The sequence below is a fragment of the Puntigrus tetrazona genome, chromosome 15 (genome assembly GCF_018831695.1).
Source record: "Puntigrus tetrazona isolate hp1 chromosome 15, ASM1883169v1, whole genome shotgun sequence".
NCBI classification, from domain to species: domain Eukaryota; kingdom Metazoa; phylum Chordata; class Actinopteri; order Cypriniformes; family Cyprinidae; genus Puntigrus; species Puntigrus tetrazona.
The window spans coordinates 13110999-13129308 of record NC_056713.1 but is presented as its reverse complement, the minus strand read 5'-3'; the positions used below and the strand labels follow the sequence as shown (position 1 = coordinate 13129308).

General features: G+C 36.5%; 1 protein-coding gene across 2 annotated transcripts in view; it reads right to left on the bottom strand.

The window, feature by feature from the left end:
• Positions 1-18310, bottom strand: part of grik4 (glutamate receptor, ionotropic, kainate 4) — a 262123-nt gene that overhangs the window by 89911 nt on the left and 153902 nt on the right. For both annotated transcript variants that reach the window (XM_043259848.1, XM_043259849.1), the window contains exons 4-5: positions 16561-16725; positions 9407-9504 (exon numbers count right to left, since the gene is read on the bottom strand). In XM_043259848.1, coding sequence (XP_043115783.1) covers positions 9407-9504; positions 16561-16725 — 263 coding nt within the window. The remainder of the gene's footprint in view (positions 1-9406; positions 9505-16560; positions 16726-18310) is intronic.

Genomic DNA, 18310 nt, shown 5'->3' with positions numbered 1-18310 from the left:
AATTCAGTTGATTGAATTATTATGCTTGTACGCACTATTTGAGCAAATTGAGCTCTTTGTTAGTCTTTATCTAAATGTGCGTTGCCAAAATGTTTTATTTAAAGCACACAATCATTTTTGCGAAGTCATCTTAATAGGGTTTTAAACTACAATAAGGAAAGGACATTACTGTGCAACTGGCAGACTAAAATATGCAACTCTGAATAACAAAAGCTGTTGCGACATCATGAGCGTTACTTAAAATGTCCCTTGGCTTATTTAAATAATCAATTTAAAGTGCATAGGGAAATGCATGGCTTTCACAAAGCACCATTTGCAAAGTCATTTGGCACACATACAGTTTCCTCACTTAAACATATTTTGCAGATTGTTGTGATGCTAAAATAAACTCTGTAGTGTAAAACTCCCACCTTGAACTTTTTTACAAGTCAGTATTAAATTTACAGCTGGTTTTACTGCGTACGGTCAGCTATCTACCTGTGGCTCTGTACAAAAACACATCCATAAGGGTGGACGGTCTCAGGAGGGAACCCTGGGGGATTTCATGCCATATGGCAAGGTAAAGTATAATGAGATCTTACATCTGTTCCCTTACGTGCCAGAGGAACAAAATCATGTTTAATAAAAGATCACAGAACTTTTAGCAGGGCCACAGTGTCAACTGATACAGCTGGACATACTGTTGTACGGTAAAGGCGGCCATATTTGTACACTGTCATGCTCAAGAAAGGCTGCGAGTGACAAAGCCATGCTATGTAGCCTCACAGGTTGGTGGAGGCGTATGCAGGCAGAAAGCAGTGCCATTACTCAAAGACATGGAGATCGGCCATATGGGGACAGCACACTGGCTGGAAGTGTATTGTGAATGATCGTGACATCGCACACCTCTCTAATGTGGTGCAATGGACCATGGGAAGTCAGCTGCTTGGGGAAAAACACACACACTCAAGCACTAAGTGGAGTAATCATGTTTTGGAGGCTATGTGAGTGCTGAGAGTCCCTGGTGGAGGGAGCAAAGAGAAGAAAAGGCCACCAAGGCCTTGAGAGAAAGCTAAGCATTGACCACAATCTCATTGATCAGCTTGTTCTCGAAAAAAAGAAAACACTTTCCACGATCACTGTTTTGTAAGCATCACTGCTGGTTCCCGAAGAACATAGAAATCCTGTAAAAGACTTAAAGCTGTGGGTCGCCTTTTAAACTGCACCGTGACTACCAGCAGTGCTGCAGGTGGAAAGGTGAAGCCGTGGTGAATGGAGGTGAATTGGACAAGTCATCTTTGGTAAATTTCAAATATCACCTAACAGATGGAATCCGCAGGTGTGTGCCTCCCTTGGTCTATGCTCATGCATTCAGCCATTGTGGACAAATGTGTAGCACTCCATGTAAAACAACAAATCAATCCGTTGATGCTTAAGGGTAGTTATGGAAGCCAGTTTAAATGTTGTCACTTTTCAAACAATAAAACTGTCTTGTGGCAGAACAATAAAACGAGTCGTGACTGTATTGCCTTAATTTAAGCAGCATGTGAACAGATCATATTTACATCAGAGGGGATTTTATTTTAACCATGCGAAGACATCCTTACGCACAATTTTTCAATTGTAAGTTAATCTTCTAGCGTTATGTTTGGTTAGATCACCTGTCCATCAAGCATAAGAACAATTTAAAGAAATTTGCAATTGAGAGAAAGGAAAATTTGAATTCCAATGAAAAAGTCGCAGTGCCATTGTCAGTAGTCAAAATTACAGTATTACTTTTTTAAACTGAGGCAGGAAAAGGCTTCCAGAAATTAGAGCACATTGTGAACACTTAAATATTTAGCAGGGATATGTGTTGTAATAACACACAACAAAATGCATGACTCGTTAAGAGCGCGTTCATGCCTGCCCAGGGATTTGTTTGCAGAGTTGATGAAGCCCATGAATAATTCCACTCAGTGCTGCCGATGGGCTCAGCCGGGGCGTAAAAACCTGATCCATTCACACCTCCACAAAAAGACAGCACTGCGCCATGGATGACCACAGAACAAAGAGACAATAGAAAACTGGTCCAGTGTCTTTTGCACATCCATCATATTAGAAACAAAAGGATAAATTGAATTTGAAAGGGCTCTCACAAGCCAGGAGGGGTCTTGAGTGGCATAGCGCCACTACGCACATCCATTTAGTAAGGAAAAAAGAGAACTCATTCTCACTGGTGTAAATTCAGTTGCGTGGGTGTCCCTTGGCGTGACGGATCAATTGCACGGCAAAAGAGAGGTGAGCAGAGGTGCTGCCGACAGCTGTGCTGCTCTAATTATCATCAGGCGGATGAGGACGCAGCACCTGTGTTTTGTTTGCACGACGAAAGCAGTGCATAACGTGACACAATCATCAACTTTCACTATAAGACCCTCTCTTCTGAAAATGTCCCTTTGTGACAGTACCGGTGGGGCTTTTTAGCCTTTTTACACCAACATGTTGCTGGTGCTAATCTGGAACCTTCTTGCACATTTTCACAGCTGGTTATAAGCTGGCGTGCGTTATAATGTCCAAAGAAAAGGAACTCATAAAAAGGAGATAATCAACAATGTTATACAGTTCATTTGCTAAATTTAAAAATGAAATCCAATATATATAGTACAATGTCTAAATGTCATTGTACTGCATAAATGTATCAAAGCAAGTTGTGATTAAATGAGGCAAGACTTTTAGTTGTTTTTAACTTCTGGTATCAAGTTCATCAGTAACACTTTACAGTAAGGTCTCACTCATTATTAATATTATATGAATGCATTCGTTGAAAAGAGAACTTGTAATGAGCAATATACAGGGTTTAACAGCATTTATTAACCTTTGTTAATGATAGTTAATAAAAATACAGTTATACATTATTGTTTAGCTAGTTCACAGTTCATAAACTAATTCTAACAAATACAACCTTTGAGTTTAAAAAAGCATTAGCAAATGTAGAATTCAATTAAAGGGATAGTTAGCCCCTAAATGAAAATGATCATTTACCTCTGTTGAACACATGCACAAAAAAAGAAAGATTTTGAAGAATGTTGGTAACCAAAAAATAGCTGGTAGTCATTGTCTTCCATAGTATTTTCTTTCCAAACTACAGTTAAAAGCTGCCATCGTTTGATTACCAACAGTCTCAAAAATATATTTTTTTACATTTAACAGAAGAAAAACTTTTTTTTGACAAACCATTCCTTTATGATTATCCATAACGCTTTAGGAATTGTTTATTGGTAGCTCATTAGAACAAAAGTTACCAAATTAAACCTTGCTTTAAACATACAGAAAATATATTCTCTAAAAAATACTGAATAATATATTGAAAGATTAATACATTGAATATTTAATCTAATATATTGATTTAATATACTGTCTACATGCTAAGCAGGGAATATCTATTACAGAAAATCATAAAGATTAGGGAATTAAATACAATTATTAAATACAGTAATTAAGAATTATTAAATCCAGTGGAATGTAAATACATGTAAAATGTATGAATATACTACAATTGCATATTTAAATGATACTCTAAAAACTCTAAATTGTCATAAATGTCTGTTTTTAATATGAAAATAAACATTAATTGGTTTTATTAAAAGTGTACTTAACTTTTATGTGACACATGATCTTGGTAATTACATTGTAATGATCATATCTTATGTGTTTTATGCTCATAAATATCTGCGTAGGAACCACACTTGACATTAATTAAACTGAACAAAAATGCCAAAGGCTTAAATCTTGTTCACAACATTAATTTTTGCCATTATTCAAGTAACTAAATTTCCCTCTCTACTTCCTGTGAAATGATAATATCGATGTACGCTTGTCCCTGTTTACATCGCCACTTTTGTTTCAATTAGCTATCTAATTTTGTTAGATATGATTTGCTTAAGTCATTTTTACCTGATCAGCATAAAATAGCCGAATCAACTTACTTATTAATTTACTTATTAATATTAAAACAGTCACGGAGCCCATAAGACTCAGATTCAAGGTTCACGGATTCCCAAGCGCAGCCACAAGAATGAGAAGCATTTTGATGGAAAGTGGGGTATTTGACAGTAAATCTGGAGTGCTCTGTCAAACACATCGCCTATTCTCCCGTCAGTGCTCATCTGTCCATAGAGCACAACATTAGCGCTTATAGCACTTAACGCTGAGGGATCAGCCGCGCTGTAGTTATACATCATTTAAGCCAATGAGGTCTGAAGTGTTCAGCCATTAAGAGCCTCGCCGCCTTATACGCTCCAGTAAAGTTTTCATAGCTTAATCACCACGACTGACCTCTTACCCCGTTGTGTTGAATCCGTCCGCCAGGAACCACGGCCAACCTGAAGCGAGATTCGGTTGTTCCACATTTACATACATTTACGTTTCCAACAGCTGCTTCATTACTCGAGCGACTTGCGACATCACAAATCACGTTAATGGCAAGTTACTGGCACAGGTCACATCACTGGTGCTTCTCCAAAAACACTGCACGGGAAGATACAGTACGCGCATGTGGATAGGAAGAGGGACAGACGATGAAAAACAGCTCTTGCGGAGTGACTGCTGTAAATGAAGACTCCTGCTGGGCTGAAGCTTTGATAGCTAGCAAAATTACAGCATTCAGGATCAAACACAGCGTGCTAGGTCCACTCTCATACGCTGGCAAGCCTGGCAGAAAGTCTGGCCCAAAATAGCAAGCCAAAAAAAGACACCTAGCTACAAATATACAGGGCTTTCAGGTTGAGTCTGCTGGCTTAAACTCAGGCTGACGCTCCTGTGTGTCTCCCTGTTGTGGGCCGCTGCTTATACTTCATTATTCATGCTCGACCAAGTGGAGTAATCCTTATTTAATATGTAATCAGTGATAACCTGAGAGACTGAAGTGACCGCTCACCCTAATTTGATTAAACAGTGGTGGACAAAAAGTCTACAAGCACAAGTGGATGTTTCTTTCTAATTTTAATTTTAATTTTAATTTTGGTCACACTTCAGGCAAAAGTATTAACTGTGTGTTTTGGTTAAATAACTCCACATGCATCATGCAGAATAAGTGATTTATATATACTAATAAACAGCCGGTATGCTGAAATGTATGCATGCTAAGAAGCAACTAGTTGGATTGGTCCCTTGACTAAAGTGTTACCTAACTGTATTTATCCATTAGAAATTCTATTAGCAGCATAACCATCCGATTGTAAAGTTAAATTAACAGAACATAATGTGACATAATGTTCGCTCTTCTAAAACTGTTCAAATACATAAGCGTTTTGTTATGAAAGTAATGTTACATGATATGACACTTATTTCGAACTGATAAAAATACAAAATCATTCTGTTAGGGAGCAATATTGAATTAAATTACCCCCTCAAAAAAAAATAAAAATAAAATAAAATAATATATATATATATATATATATATATATATATATATATATATATATATATATATATATATATATATATATATATAAATTTTTATTATAATTTATTTAAATTGTTAAAAACAAAAAAACACACTCTTTTTAGTAATAATGTTTTTTATAAATTGCCAAAATATAAAACTGTGTTGGCAAATACTATTTCATATTGTTGGCAGTTTTATTAACATTTTGAATCAGATTTTATTTTTACATTTTAATATTTTATTACATTAACTTTAAATTAAATTGAGAAATAGTATGTTTAGTATGTTTAAGTTTTAGTAAACTATAACAACCCAGCATAGTGCTTAATTTGAATGTGTAAAAATAATAATCATTCTTTTAAGTAACATAACATTTCATTGGAAAAAACGAAGACATTGACAAAACAAATACAAAAATTATTTCATAGATCGCCACACAAAACATCATTCTTGTTTTAAATTTGTCCAAATACAAAACTTTTGTTTATTTTGAGGTTTAAACTAGTTTTTAAACTCTGTATATTCAACATGGCACCAGACCTCCAGCCACACTGTATTTCACATTCACGAAACACACCTATTTATGAAAATGTACAAAAATGCTACAAAAATAATAATGAATAAAAATCAGCATCACCGCCGTGGCACAGAGGGCCCCTAAGGAGCAAAAGTATGATTTGAATATCAACACATGAATGCAAATTGTCTGTATGAATGTATTCAGCAGAGGTCTCAGGCTCCACAGGAGGTTGTGTCTGTTGTGCTCTTGGGTTTCAGGCCTGGCCTTTCTCCCTCACCTAGTTCTCATATCTTTTTCCTCTCCTGAACCCATGTGTCATTCAGGTTCAAAGGCCTCAGCCTTAAGCGCAGCCGTGCCGCTCTACTGTAGTGGCTCCTAAAGCTCTCAAAGGCTCCTGCTTCTCTCATCTGCCACCCTCTGTACTACAAACACACCATTCATATTTATGAGAAATTAGAGGAAAACCTCTTTTCTGTTCACCTTTTTTGTCCTACAAGTATATGTTTTTCTCAAGTGACTGACTTGAATAACAATGTAATTTGCTAGCTGAACGCCACGGTCCCAGAGAAAACATATATACTACTGTCAACAACAACTCTTTTTTGCCAAAAAGGTTCCTGTACTTGACTTACAAGAAGCAAAATCACTTAGACGGGTATACGTGTTCTGCTTTTACAAGAGCCGTCACTTCTCTCGTAGTATAAAAAAAGTCGTGTGAGAACGGAAAGTGACAGTATGTTGTGAACGGACATTTATCAGTAATAATGAGAGTCAAAAGTCAAAAGCCACACTCCAGGCCCTCACAGCAAATTTGTCTCTTCTTTTTTAGGCCAGATGGGAAACTCACATCATTGCATTACATGAGTGCAGGAGCATCTTGAGCACCGCTGATAATAAAATAATAAAAAAATACAACAAGTGGAGCTTCATCTTGTACTCACTTCTATCTTCAGGCCGAACTGTCAGTCTGAGAACAGCTGTGTACAGAAATACGAATGATACAATCTGAACGATATAGACCTCCCACATATTACAAACATGCCTGCAATCTAACCAGCACGAACACACCCACACACACAAGCATGAATGCACACACTGAGGGAAATTAATATGTTCTGCGTTTGTATGCATACAGAAGTAAATTCAATTTGTACACAGAATCGCATTAAAATCTGGCAAAAGCATGTCTGTTGCATATTCTGCCTCTAAAAAAATGGTATTTTATAAAATGTATGTTATAATGAAGTAATTTTAGATTTTGCTAAATTATGAAATCTGTTGTAGGACTATGAAATTTTAATTGTGTACGTTCTCCATCCAAATAATAATTCAGTACGTTACCCATCCACATAATAATAATAATAATAATAATAATAATAATAATAATAATAATAATAATACTACAGATAAATGCAATAAATAAATATTAAATACAATTTAATAATAATTCTTTTTTTTTTTTAAATAAAATATCATCGTATTACTGCAATGTTTACCATAATGCGATAAAAAAATCAAATAACTGAATTACGGTTGATCAAATTACATGTACATGTACATAGGCATGTAAAAACAATAAAATGTAATCCAAGTGCTTAAAAATCTACATGCATTTATACAACTAAATGCATTAAAGTAATGATAACTGAATTTTATTATTCCTATTTTTATTTTAAATAATCTTTCTGATTTTGGAGGATATGTATATTAACTTGGGGTTCAAAGTGTTTCTTGCAGAACTGTGCAAAGCTATTGCAGCAGGTTGAATTTTTATTCCATACTTTAACATATCAGTCACAGAGAACCCAGTATGCCTGGTTTCACTCGAATATAAAATGATGCCTTCGAACACACTAATAAATAAGAGGCTTGCAAACCACAAACTCCTATTTCGTACTCTCTCTTTCTCTCTCACAAACACACAGACACATACACCACAATAAACACAATGATCCCTCCTCCCTTTAGACCATTAGAGACAGACAAACCATTTTTTAAAATACAATAACAGGAGCTCAATGACCTTTCCTCATAGACAGAGGACAGAGAGCATCTGACCCCCCCATTTCATCATCCCAAAGCAGCTAACAACCTCCGCAGAGCTAACCAAACTGTGACCTATTGCAAAGACAAATAACAGCTCCTGAAAAACAAATAAAATGTCAGCATTATAAATATTCATCGAGGTGTATTATAGCTGATGTAAACGTTTAAACTTTCATTACACAAGGCCTCATCTATGACCTAAGCAGTCATTTATAAGATGTGACTATGAATATTTATGCACGTTGCTCACTTTGGAAGGCGAGTTGCCACTGATTATGAATTATGAAGACATTAAGGAGTGATGCTTAGTCAGTTGAGTACGCACTGTAAACTTGTTTCAAGCTGCATTATTCATTACCTGTGTGATAGTAATATATTCCTCTGACTGCTGCTTTGGAAGAAAACCCACATATAATATCACATCAACGCCAACACTAGACTGTTTAGATTTGGTGACTCAGCTTGTGACGACATTCTATGTCAGCTATAAATACAATACATTAAAGCATTTACATTGAATGTACATACAACTGGAATTAATGGAACGTTACAGTTTCTTTGAAAAGAGTTAAACTTAACTAAGAAATTAATTCTGGCGTATTAATGATTTTGGCAGCAAAGTTCCTTAATTATTACGCCGTATAGTTCCTAGCCATATCGACGTAGAAAATCGCAACATTTCATTTTCCGTCAGTCTTAGTACACGATAGTAACTGCAGAAGAGTCAAATTTTTAATAGGAAAAATACCAACTCTTCTGTCATTTTTTAGCGAGAGATGCTAACGGTCTAATCAGATTGAATGATCTATGCTAAGCTGCGCTAAAAGTGCTAGACCCGGAGTTCGTCTGAATGGATTCGCAAATGGTATAATTCAACTGTTTAACTCAAAATCGAAAGAAGTAGAACGTTCCTCTAAGAAAGGACGGACAAACAGTCGTCTTCAAGCAACTGAAGATAAATATTTTACTTCATCCAGCTCTCTTTTTGTTCATTTTACTGTTTGGCGGAGCGAGAAAAGGCTCCAAACTATTCAGTGTGCATCACGTCGACAATTAATCAATATAAATTCTCTGTTAATCCAGGTTATTTAATTCTTCCCTCAGTAATTTACTTAGCCTGTTCGCTAGTGTCTTCATGTTTGCCAGCGGCAGAACAAATGCTTCCAGGAAAGTTTGACTTCAAAACAGTGGGATTACCGAGCATGATGTGTCAATAATCATTTATGCATTTATTAATTACAGCTGCACATTGTAGCCACGGCTCAACACCTGCCATTTGGTTGTCGTGTTCATCTTCTGTAGTTAGGGATCATTTTTAGAGCGTGTCACTGACCACACCGGTCATTACGGTAATGATATGAATGATTGCTTGGTAATATGATCTGGGCTTTGGTATGTTGCGCTGATGACAAAAGAGAGCCAATGCCAGCACTCACCTCTTTCTCACCGCAGATATTACTGATGATGGAGTTGGATGCCGGACTGGCAGAGGGGCCCAGGACCGCCACAACCCCCTTGGACATGATCTGGCACACTGTCAATAGTTAAAGGAAAGACCAACTGTCATTTATTACAGACAGAGAGCAGAAGGAAAGCAAGATGTAACCCTGCCAAGAGTGCTGCTGACCCATTTTTATTCAAGGATACCGTATCTGCCATGCATGAAAGACTATTATACCCAGACAAAATGTATAGAGATTTTTTTCAATGCCAGCTGCTTGGCTGGTGCGGGGTTATTTGAAATCTCAATAAAAAAATATGTGACTAATTACCAATTTAATGAAAACAATCAGTGGTGCTAATAATATAATAATAATAATAATATAAAATAATCTTTAATTAATACGATAATTAATAGGGATGCATGATGTTGGGTTTTTACTAACTATTTTGGCTGATAGCTGATACCAATATATTTTCTTTTGCTTGATAACATCAATAAGTCTTTTTTTAAGAGTAGCAGTAACCTTAATTATTTTAATTAACCTTATTTTATTATAAGATTTAACATTTGTCAATCACTTTATTTATATAGCGCTTCTAACAATATGGATTGTATCAAAGCACTGCTTTAGACCATACATATCTGTTGAGTTTAAAAAATATAACTTATAACATTAAATATACACAGATTAATGAATAAATCAGGGTATGTGAGCAGAGCTGAGCGGTGAGTTTTCACTACCCCACTCAAAGTCGCTCTAGACCGCACCGCTCAATTCCGTTCCCCGCTCACCTACAATTTTATCCCACTCCAGTGAGATCGCTCTATGCTCACTTCAATGAAAAATTCCTCAGCATTGCTAACAGCTGCCGTTTTCAACCGTAGCCTTATGGCCGGGACACATTGCTTGGGTTTGTTGCGTGACCGCTGTGTAAAAAATCGCTTCGCTTCTTTTCTTTTGAGGGGGCGCTGTTTCGGTGTGGTTGGGCCACGTCTGATAGGAGCGTAGTCCGCAGGCAGTTGGACTGCTCTAATCGCGAAAAGGAAATTAACATGCAGCAATTTAATTGATTATTAGCCCATATTTTCTATTTCAAGCATATTCAAAATCGCTCACGTTTTGCTCTGGCCTCCCCATGTTCGCAGAGCTAACGCGGATTAAAATAAGCTAGCAGTAGGCTAACAGTTTTGTTAATTGTTGAAGGCACGTGACCGGAGCAAGACAAAGCTATCGCTCAGGCATTTGGAAAATATCCCACTGCACGCTGCAACTACATTTCGCACGCTCCGCTCACATGTCCTGATCAGTACATATAAAATGATTTAATTTACAAGTGTTATGTTAATGCTTTTTTTTATTAATGTAAGCCATAGCTTTTGACCTTTAACTCAAAACATACTCATGATTTTATGACATCGATTACAGCTTTATTTAATCCGAATTTTAACTTCATTTTATAAGAAGTAGGCCAACAGCGCCCCCTAAGGAATTTAAACTCTCCTGGCTGCTGCTCAGTGTCTGTGGTTTCACATGTAATTGGGCTACAACTCTGTTGCCACAGGTTGTTTTTCATGTCCGTGGTTTGAAACAACTAATAACGTGACATTAAGCTGGAATGCGAATTTTACTGCAGGATCCCAGACGAAAAAATCGTTGCAATGCAATTTGCAAATGCTTTTTTTTTTTTTAATCAGAGCATTCGATTGGGTTAGTTTTGAGTAGCAATTGTGTGGTTTTGTTGTGAAAACCTGGCAACCCTGTTGTCGCTGCATGTGCATTCTCAGTTTAAATACAGCAATTAAAAACAGTGAATCTAATCACAATTCAGGCAAAACTTTGCTTCAAGAATGAGCTAATAATAAAACATATGAGACTCATCTAATATAGTGCTATATTTAAAATATACATGTTGCTTGCAAACAGATATATTTCATTAGAACAAACGCCTACTTTGAATCAACCTTCAATTGAGAAATATGATTTTTGGGGCCAGATGGTGCAGTTACTGAATCTACCAACAGAGGCTAATGGTCCATTCTAATCAGCCAAAACCTGACCCCTTGGTGTCCGCTCAATCTGTTCTAAAATAACTAGCAAAACCCAAATAATTCCATTTTATTCAAGAATGAGTTTTAAAGAGCTCACTATAATCACAATCCAGCACAATCTATCAGAGTCTTAACGCCGTTATTAATCTGCTCTTTTTCAGTCTCTCACACAAAATTACATTTTATTATTAACTGACCTTTGAGTGAAGTGTGTCTTGAAATTATATTTGTGATTAGGAGCAGAAGGAGGAGTAAGAGGTAGATTTGTTTCTCACTCTCCGGCACACGAAGTAGAGCGTCGGTCTGAACTCTTAACAGAGTGTTATTTCATATGGGCTTATAATCCCTCTCCGTTTTAATTATGATGATGTGGGCAGTGTATGAGCCAGATACTGGTGCTCTGAGCACTTAAGCAAGGCATGCTGGGAACAAAAGAAAGGGAAGCAATGTGATTACAGAGCACCAGTAGATGCAGAGGTTTTTCTGATCAAATGCAAATGCAGACACCTGTGGAAGCCTGTTTCTTGTCTCCTCGTAATACATCGCAAGCATACCTCCGGAGTGCACTGAATGGCGATGAGCTGCATTTTTAGGATCACTACACACTGCTACAGTGAATACACAAGCATTGATTTCACAGGTCAACTGTTCTCAGTTGGGAATCAAGTGTAGCCTGCAGGAGGTGGACACCCTTATGGATTAATATCAACCTCGCTGTGTATTGGTATTCCTTTTAATACGGCTTTCAGCTTGTTAATGCAATTATTCACAATTAATCTCATGATTTATTGGCATTAACACTATTAGTGGCATATGAAAAGGGATTTTTGCAGTGATGCCACAGAAGAACCTTTTGAGTTCCCTAACATTTTAATAGTCATGTAACAGTCATAGTCATTTTATTTTACAATTAATAAACATTTGTGAATTGTAAAAGTTTTTAGAGGTTTTTCACGGAGGCACTGATGGCAATAAAGAAGCTTCATTTTTAATAGTGTACTGTATATTTTCTTATGAAAAATGTATTGCATCCAGTTTTAATGCATTAGGTTTTTCCTAACTCTTTAAAAGGAAAGAAAATTGAGTCAAATGCAAAACGGTCCGCCGCTATCCCTCAGCTTCAGTTACAATTAAATTCCACCAACTTTAACTAACTTACATCTGTTAAAAAGTCCCGTTTGGACTTGATTTATACATATAGTGTTTTTCAAAACTCTGAGAGATCAGCATAATTTTGAGTGAAATGCTAAAGTGAAAATGATGTGGAGCAACATGAACTGCTTTCCAGCACAAGTTGAGAATGATCACTATGGACTTCAACGGAAACAACAAAAAAAAAAACATCTTTACGAAAAGGCATTTATTTGATTAGTGACTATTAAAAATTGTGTCGAATCTGATTATTTTTTAAAATAAGATTCTTATCAAAAAAAGCCACCTTTGAGAAAAAATTATTATAAATTATATAATCAAATATTTGCAGTGGCTTGTCGTTCACTGATAATTAAATAGCTAAACGAAAACGAATCAAATGTTGATGGAAACAAAATGTAAATTACATGTAAATGTAAAAGTGTAAAGGATTCTATCATGACACGGAAGAGAATAAATTGCTAATTAAACTAAATATTTACGTTTTCTTTGCAAAAATGGACTATTTTAACAATGTCTTGTCCATGCAGGGTCAGAAAGTTCTTGGATCACATTAAAAATATCTTTATGCTTAGTTTCGAAGATGAGCTCATGTCTTAAAGAGTGAAAGACTAATGACAGATCTTCTTTTCCCCAGATAGTTCTAATCAGCCTTTGGAAACTGAAGAAAAAAAATGAAGCTTTAGGTAAATGTACATAAATGTATTAACATTGTAGAATTTCCCTACAATAATATATCTAAAAAGCTGTTTATCTCAGTGTGTTTTAATATACAGTCACCCGTGAATAGTTCATCTGTGCTCTTGTCTTGCATGCACGGATCATAAGACATGCGGTTATTAACCCTAGCATGTACTACGAGTCACGAGGGTCAGGTGTTTCACAGTTATGACTGACTGGAGTAAAATCTCTTGACATGACCTTCCTGCACTGCTGATCCAGAGAAGGACAATGAATCCATGTGGACTGAGTAAGCACCATGGATTGCGGCTGGCATCAGGACGTCTCTTTTCACTTGGGATCCCAAACATTAGTATGCAGACCACACGAAACGCACACAATGTGGGCTGTGGGAGGATGCAGGCTTCAGCGGTTTCAGACGGGGGTATGCTAGGGCAGGTAGCGGCGGTGTGACATTTTTCCCATCCTGGGAGTGTCACTGATCCATTTCTAATTCAATTCCTGCATACTGCAAGCTATTACAATACTGAATTAGACCGAACAGGGTTGTGCGACAAACCGTATAGCAAGCGAAAGAAAGCTGTTTATATCTATCAGGAGGGGCATTTTAACGGCGCTGCCTCATAAGCCCAGAGAAACCAGGAGAGGCTTTTCATCCTCAACCGGCATGTGTCTCAACAGCTCTGATTGTTTAAATTACAGCTCGTCGTCTCCTGATTTTTAGTGCCGCCTACTTTTATTGACAACAATGAACCTCAGTCATGTTTAATATCCCTCTGTGAGTGAGCAACTCTATTTTGTTCTCACCAACGCTATTTGTAAGGGAAGCATTATTAAATCTAGGGCCTCGGAGTAAAGAAGGCACGCAAAGATTGACTGGCAGCTGTTAAAGTAAAAGTCGCGCTATTCGTTTGAAACTCCGCAGACTGTCGGTTTAAATTATAAAGGCTGAGTGAAGTTCAAAAGTCTGAGCCCACATTCCAACCAATAACCTGAAAGATTTATGATACTGCGAAATGTTTTCACCTTTAAACTGTGGTCTCAATTAAAACAAGTCAATAAATAAATAAATACATGATTTTGCAAAATGTAAAACCAATCTGTTATGATGTAAAATAAATAATTTATTTTGTGAAATTAAAAACAAGATGTTTGTTAACATCAATAAATAAAAAATAAATCCAATCAAATAAGCACAAATCTGTGAATTCTTAAAAGTAAATATATGTCTAATTTGTATATAGCTGACCTTTCAGCGCGACTTTCCTGTAACCAAGGAAACAACATTTTTCCAATAAATTCCTGTATACCTTCTGACTACAAAGACATCAGAATGTGACAGCGCACTCGAAAACCTGTTCATTTAAATGCTTTCACATAATGGTCCCTTTCTTTATCACAGGACACATCATCTGCTACTATCTAAGAACATATGGAGAGATTAAACTGGCAGACACTCTAATTATGCATGTATATAAGTCTATTTATACTGCATTTCATTGCAAAGATTGAAAAATGCTACAACAAGAAAAATTGTATTTCCTTATAAAATACAAAATTATGAAATATAAAAGAAAACATATCACAGACATGCTTATACTTAAATACCAAACAAAGTTTTGCTGTTTAAATAAGTATTCAGTGCATGTCTTGCAGAAGCAATGCCCTCGCGAGGACACAATTATCTCATAATTTGCCTTTACCTGTGAATCATTATAATACCTACAACTGCTGAATAAAACCCCACAGATAAGGGACCATTACTCAGGTAGAGGACAGCTGTGAAAATTAAAACTAAGAGCTTTGCAAAAACGTTCTAACTGAAGTAAAACTAATGTAGGCAGCAATGTAGTATCTAGCATACATCAAGTATATTATGCACTGGTTAGGAAAAATTCTGTCATCATTTACTAACCTTAAATAACCTAAACAATTAAACACGGAAAAAGTGATATTTCATATATTATCTAACTGAATGTAATTTAAAATTATATACAAATATTGTGAAAAAATATATAAAAAAATATAAGAAATAGGTGTGATGTGATCTAGGAAATGCAACATGGATACATTTTTTGATATGAAAGCTGGGTTCAAAGCCTTTTCCAAAACATTTTTTACTTTGGCCATAGCTTGAATGTAACAAAAGTTATGTCTATCTGAGGTTGGCTGATAGCTATGATTTGCAGGAATGGGATTTTGAAAAAAACGGGTTTAAAGTGAGATGGGATTCACTTTCACTTCACAGGATTAACAAGAGCTATCTGTCAGGACCGCTATATTGCATCATTACACAAACAGACGCTGCCCCAGAGAGGACAGTTTAATGTTGATTATCATGGACATAATCTCTGAACTTTTGATCATCCTTTGTATGTTTAGAAAGCACAAATACTTTGTAGTTTACATTTAGAAAAGCGAGCTGTTCGCGCACCTTTGCCTATAACAGACTATCATTGGACCTGTTTAGTAACTTCATCTTCAAATCCTTTATCGCTGGATGCAAAATAGTCCTTTATAACATTCTTATAACAACACCAAGATGGAACAGACTAACACGAGCAAGATCATTTAATTGAGCAGCTAATTCAGACAGTTTTTATAAATAAATAAATTGTGTGCCATAGTTTAAACAGGACTGGTGGGAAATGTGCATTGATACATCCTTATTATATATCCAACGTGCTTTATTTTGTCCACAACCTGCGGGAACTTTGCCTATTACACACAGGGACGCGCAGCAGCATACACCAAAATGTTACAAATTGCATGCCAAATGTTAAAAATGAAAGGACTGCATTTTAAAAGAATATTATTGCGTGGGCTACATTAATATAAGAATGTCATAATGGATAGTCTGATACATTGCGTGTATCAGAATGATCCTACGTATTTGCTTTAAGCGGAACCGTTTGCTCTCTGGAGACTCAGTTCAGTCTGTGAGACGTATAATTCAGCTGTTTAAACAGTGAATCCGCAATGGCTTGAGGCCAACTCGCTCTTAAAGGGAATGAAAGGCGAGACTCTGATTGGTTTACTACATGTTATGTGCCAAAACACACCCATCACTCATTAAGAGAATAGACTATGCACTGGGACCATTTTTTCCATCTTACCCCTCTAGTGAACCATGACATCTGTGTATCATGCCACCCCTAATATATATATTTACTTTACATTTATATCGGTACAATGTATAACAAATTATACTGTATGTAAAATGATATAGACCTCAGAAATGATATAGCACACTTGAATACTCACTAGTTTCCCCGGTCTCATATTCACTATCTCGGAGCAGCTCAAAGATGTCCACCTCCAGCTTGCCTGTGGTGGAGCGGTTGCTTGAACGGTTGATGCTGTCTTTCGCCAGAGTGATGGCCAGTCGCTCCCCGCGGCTACACTCCATCGGGTCATCAAGAATGGCAGCTGGGAGACAGTTCAAGAAGACAGAGAGAGACCCAGAAAGTGAGACAAGATATTTCGACTAACACAACAGTGGCAAGAGATTAAGAAGTCCTCAAGATGCTCCAGAAATTATTCAAAACAGTGAAGAAGCGTTTCTGGGTCATCTTTGTTCGCATATTAAAGCACATTTGTTCACAGTAGACAAGATTAATGCTGTTCTTTGACAGTTTTCTTGGTAGACTGACATAAGTGCGCCATGTAGTGTTCTGCTATGAATGACTCTGTCACAATGTTGTGAAGTAAATAAACAATATCCTTGCACTATGTTAAGATTACTGCTATTAGAGTGCATACTGTGTGCCCACATTTGTGATCCCATATGATATTCAATCTCCTTTGAATATGTCTAGTTCATGGTGAGTTGACTCAAGGCTTAGCAACAATATATGCCACAGCCAGTATTGGACGCTCAGGGATATTAAAATCTATGTAAAGCAAATGACATTTACATTTTTATGACTGTAATATTTGACATGAGAAAAGCCTGATGATGTCTGACATCGATTCAACAGCAAAAGTCCTGCTTTTTAAACAAAGCTGCAGATGGAGAGCTTTACGCAAGCCTCTGCCATCACATGAAAACAACTACAGGTGAGTATCTGTCACTTTTGATGAATGTCAACCTATTTTCAAACTATCATTGTGATATTTCTGTTACCTGTCATGTAGGCATATTGAAATGGTTTATTTTCCCACCGTTCTTCAAGCCAACACATAATTAGCTCTCCAGTGACCCTGAATTTGTGGCATGACTCACATGCATTGCCCCGAAAGTGCTTTATTTACACTGTAGCACTGAAACTGTGCTCGATTATAAAGATTTTTTAATGCCAGTTGTCTAACCAGACAAGAACAGTATGCTAGAAGAGTTCATGCTTGTGTTCATAAATACTGCATTGGATGTAAGCAAAACCCTTCTAATCTTGACTTAGACTGTACAATAATCATAAAAAAATACCTAATGCAAAAATGGAACTGCAGTGATTCAGAACGTTTTTATGATTTAATTCAAACAAGACCGAATCAGCCACGAGAGTCCTCTTATTAAAAAAGGGCAATATAAATAACAATCCACTTAAGACTGCCATAAATATCGAGATGTTTGTTTATAGATGGTAAATGGAGATCCGCGGTATGTTGTAAATGAGATTAAATGTATTCGCTTGAGGCAGAGCAGTGAAGGCAGTTAAGCCACACATTTTTTGCAATTTTAATGTGCTTTTGGGTAAAAAGCAATTAAATTACTATATACGGGAGTCCAATTTGAGCTAATGTGCTCTGCAAGGAAAAAAACTGATTTTTGCCATTCCCACAGACTCACAGGGAATATTTAACAACAAAATGTATAATCAATTAATGTGCTGTCACATTTGGGGCAAAGCCACATTCATTACAGAAGTTTTTCCCATCAGTAATACCTGTCATGTGTATGTTCACAGGAAATGCATTGCCAAAGCATACATTTATTCACATTAAAACAGACATCCTCTACAAAAAAAGAAAAAGATTACAGGAAAAGATGGTAATTCTGTACTGGCCGCCCATA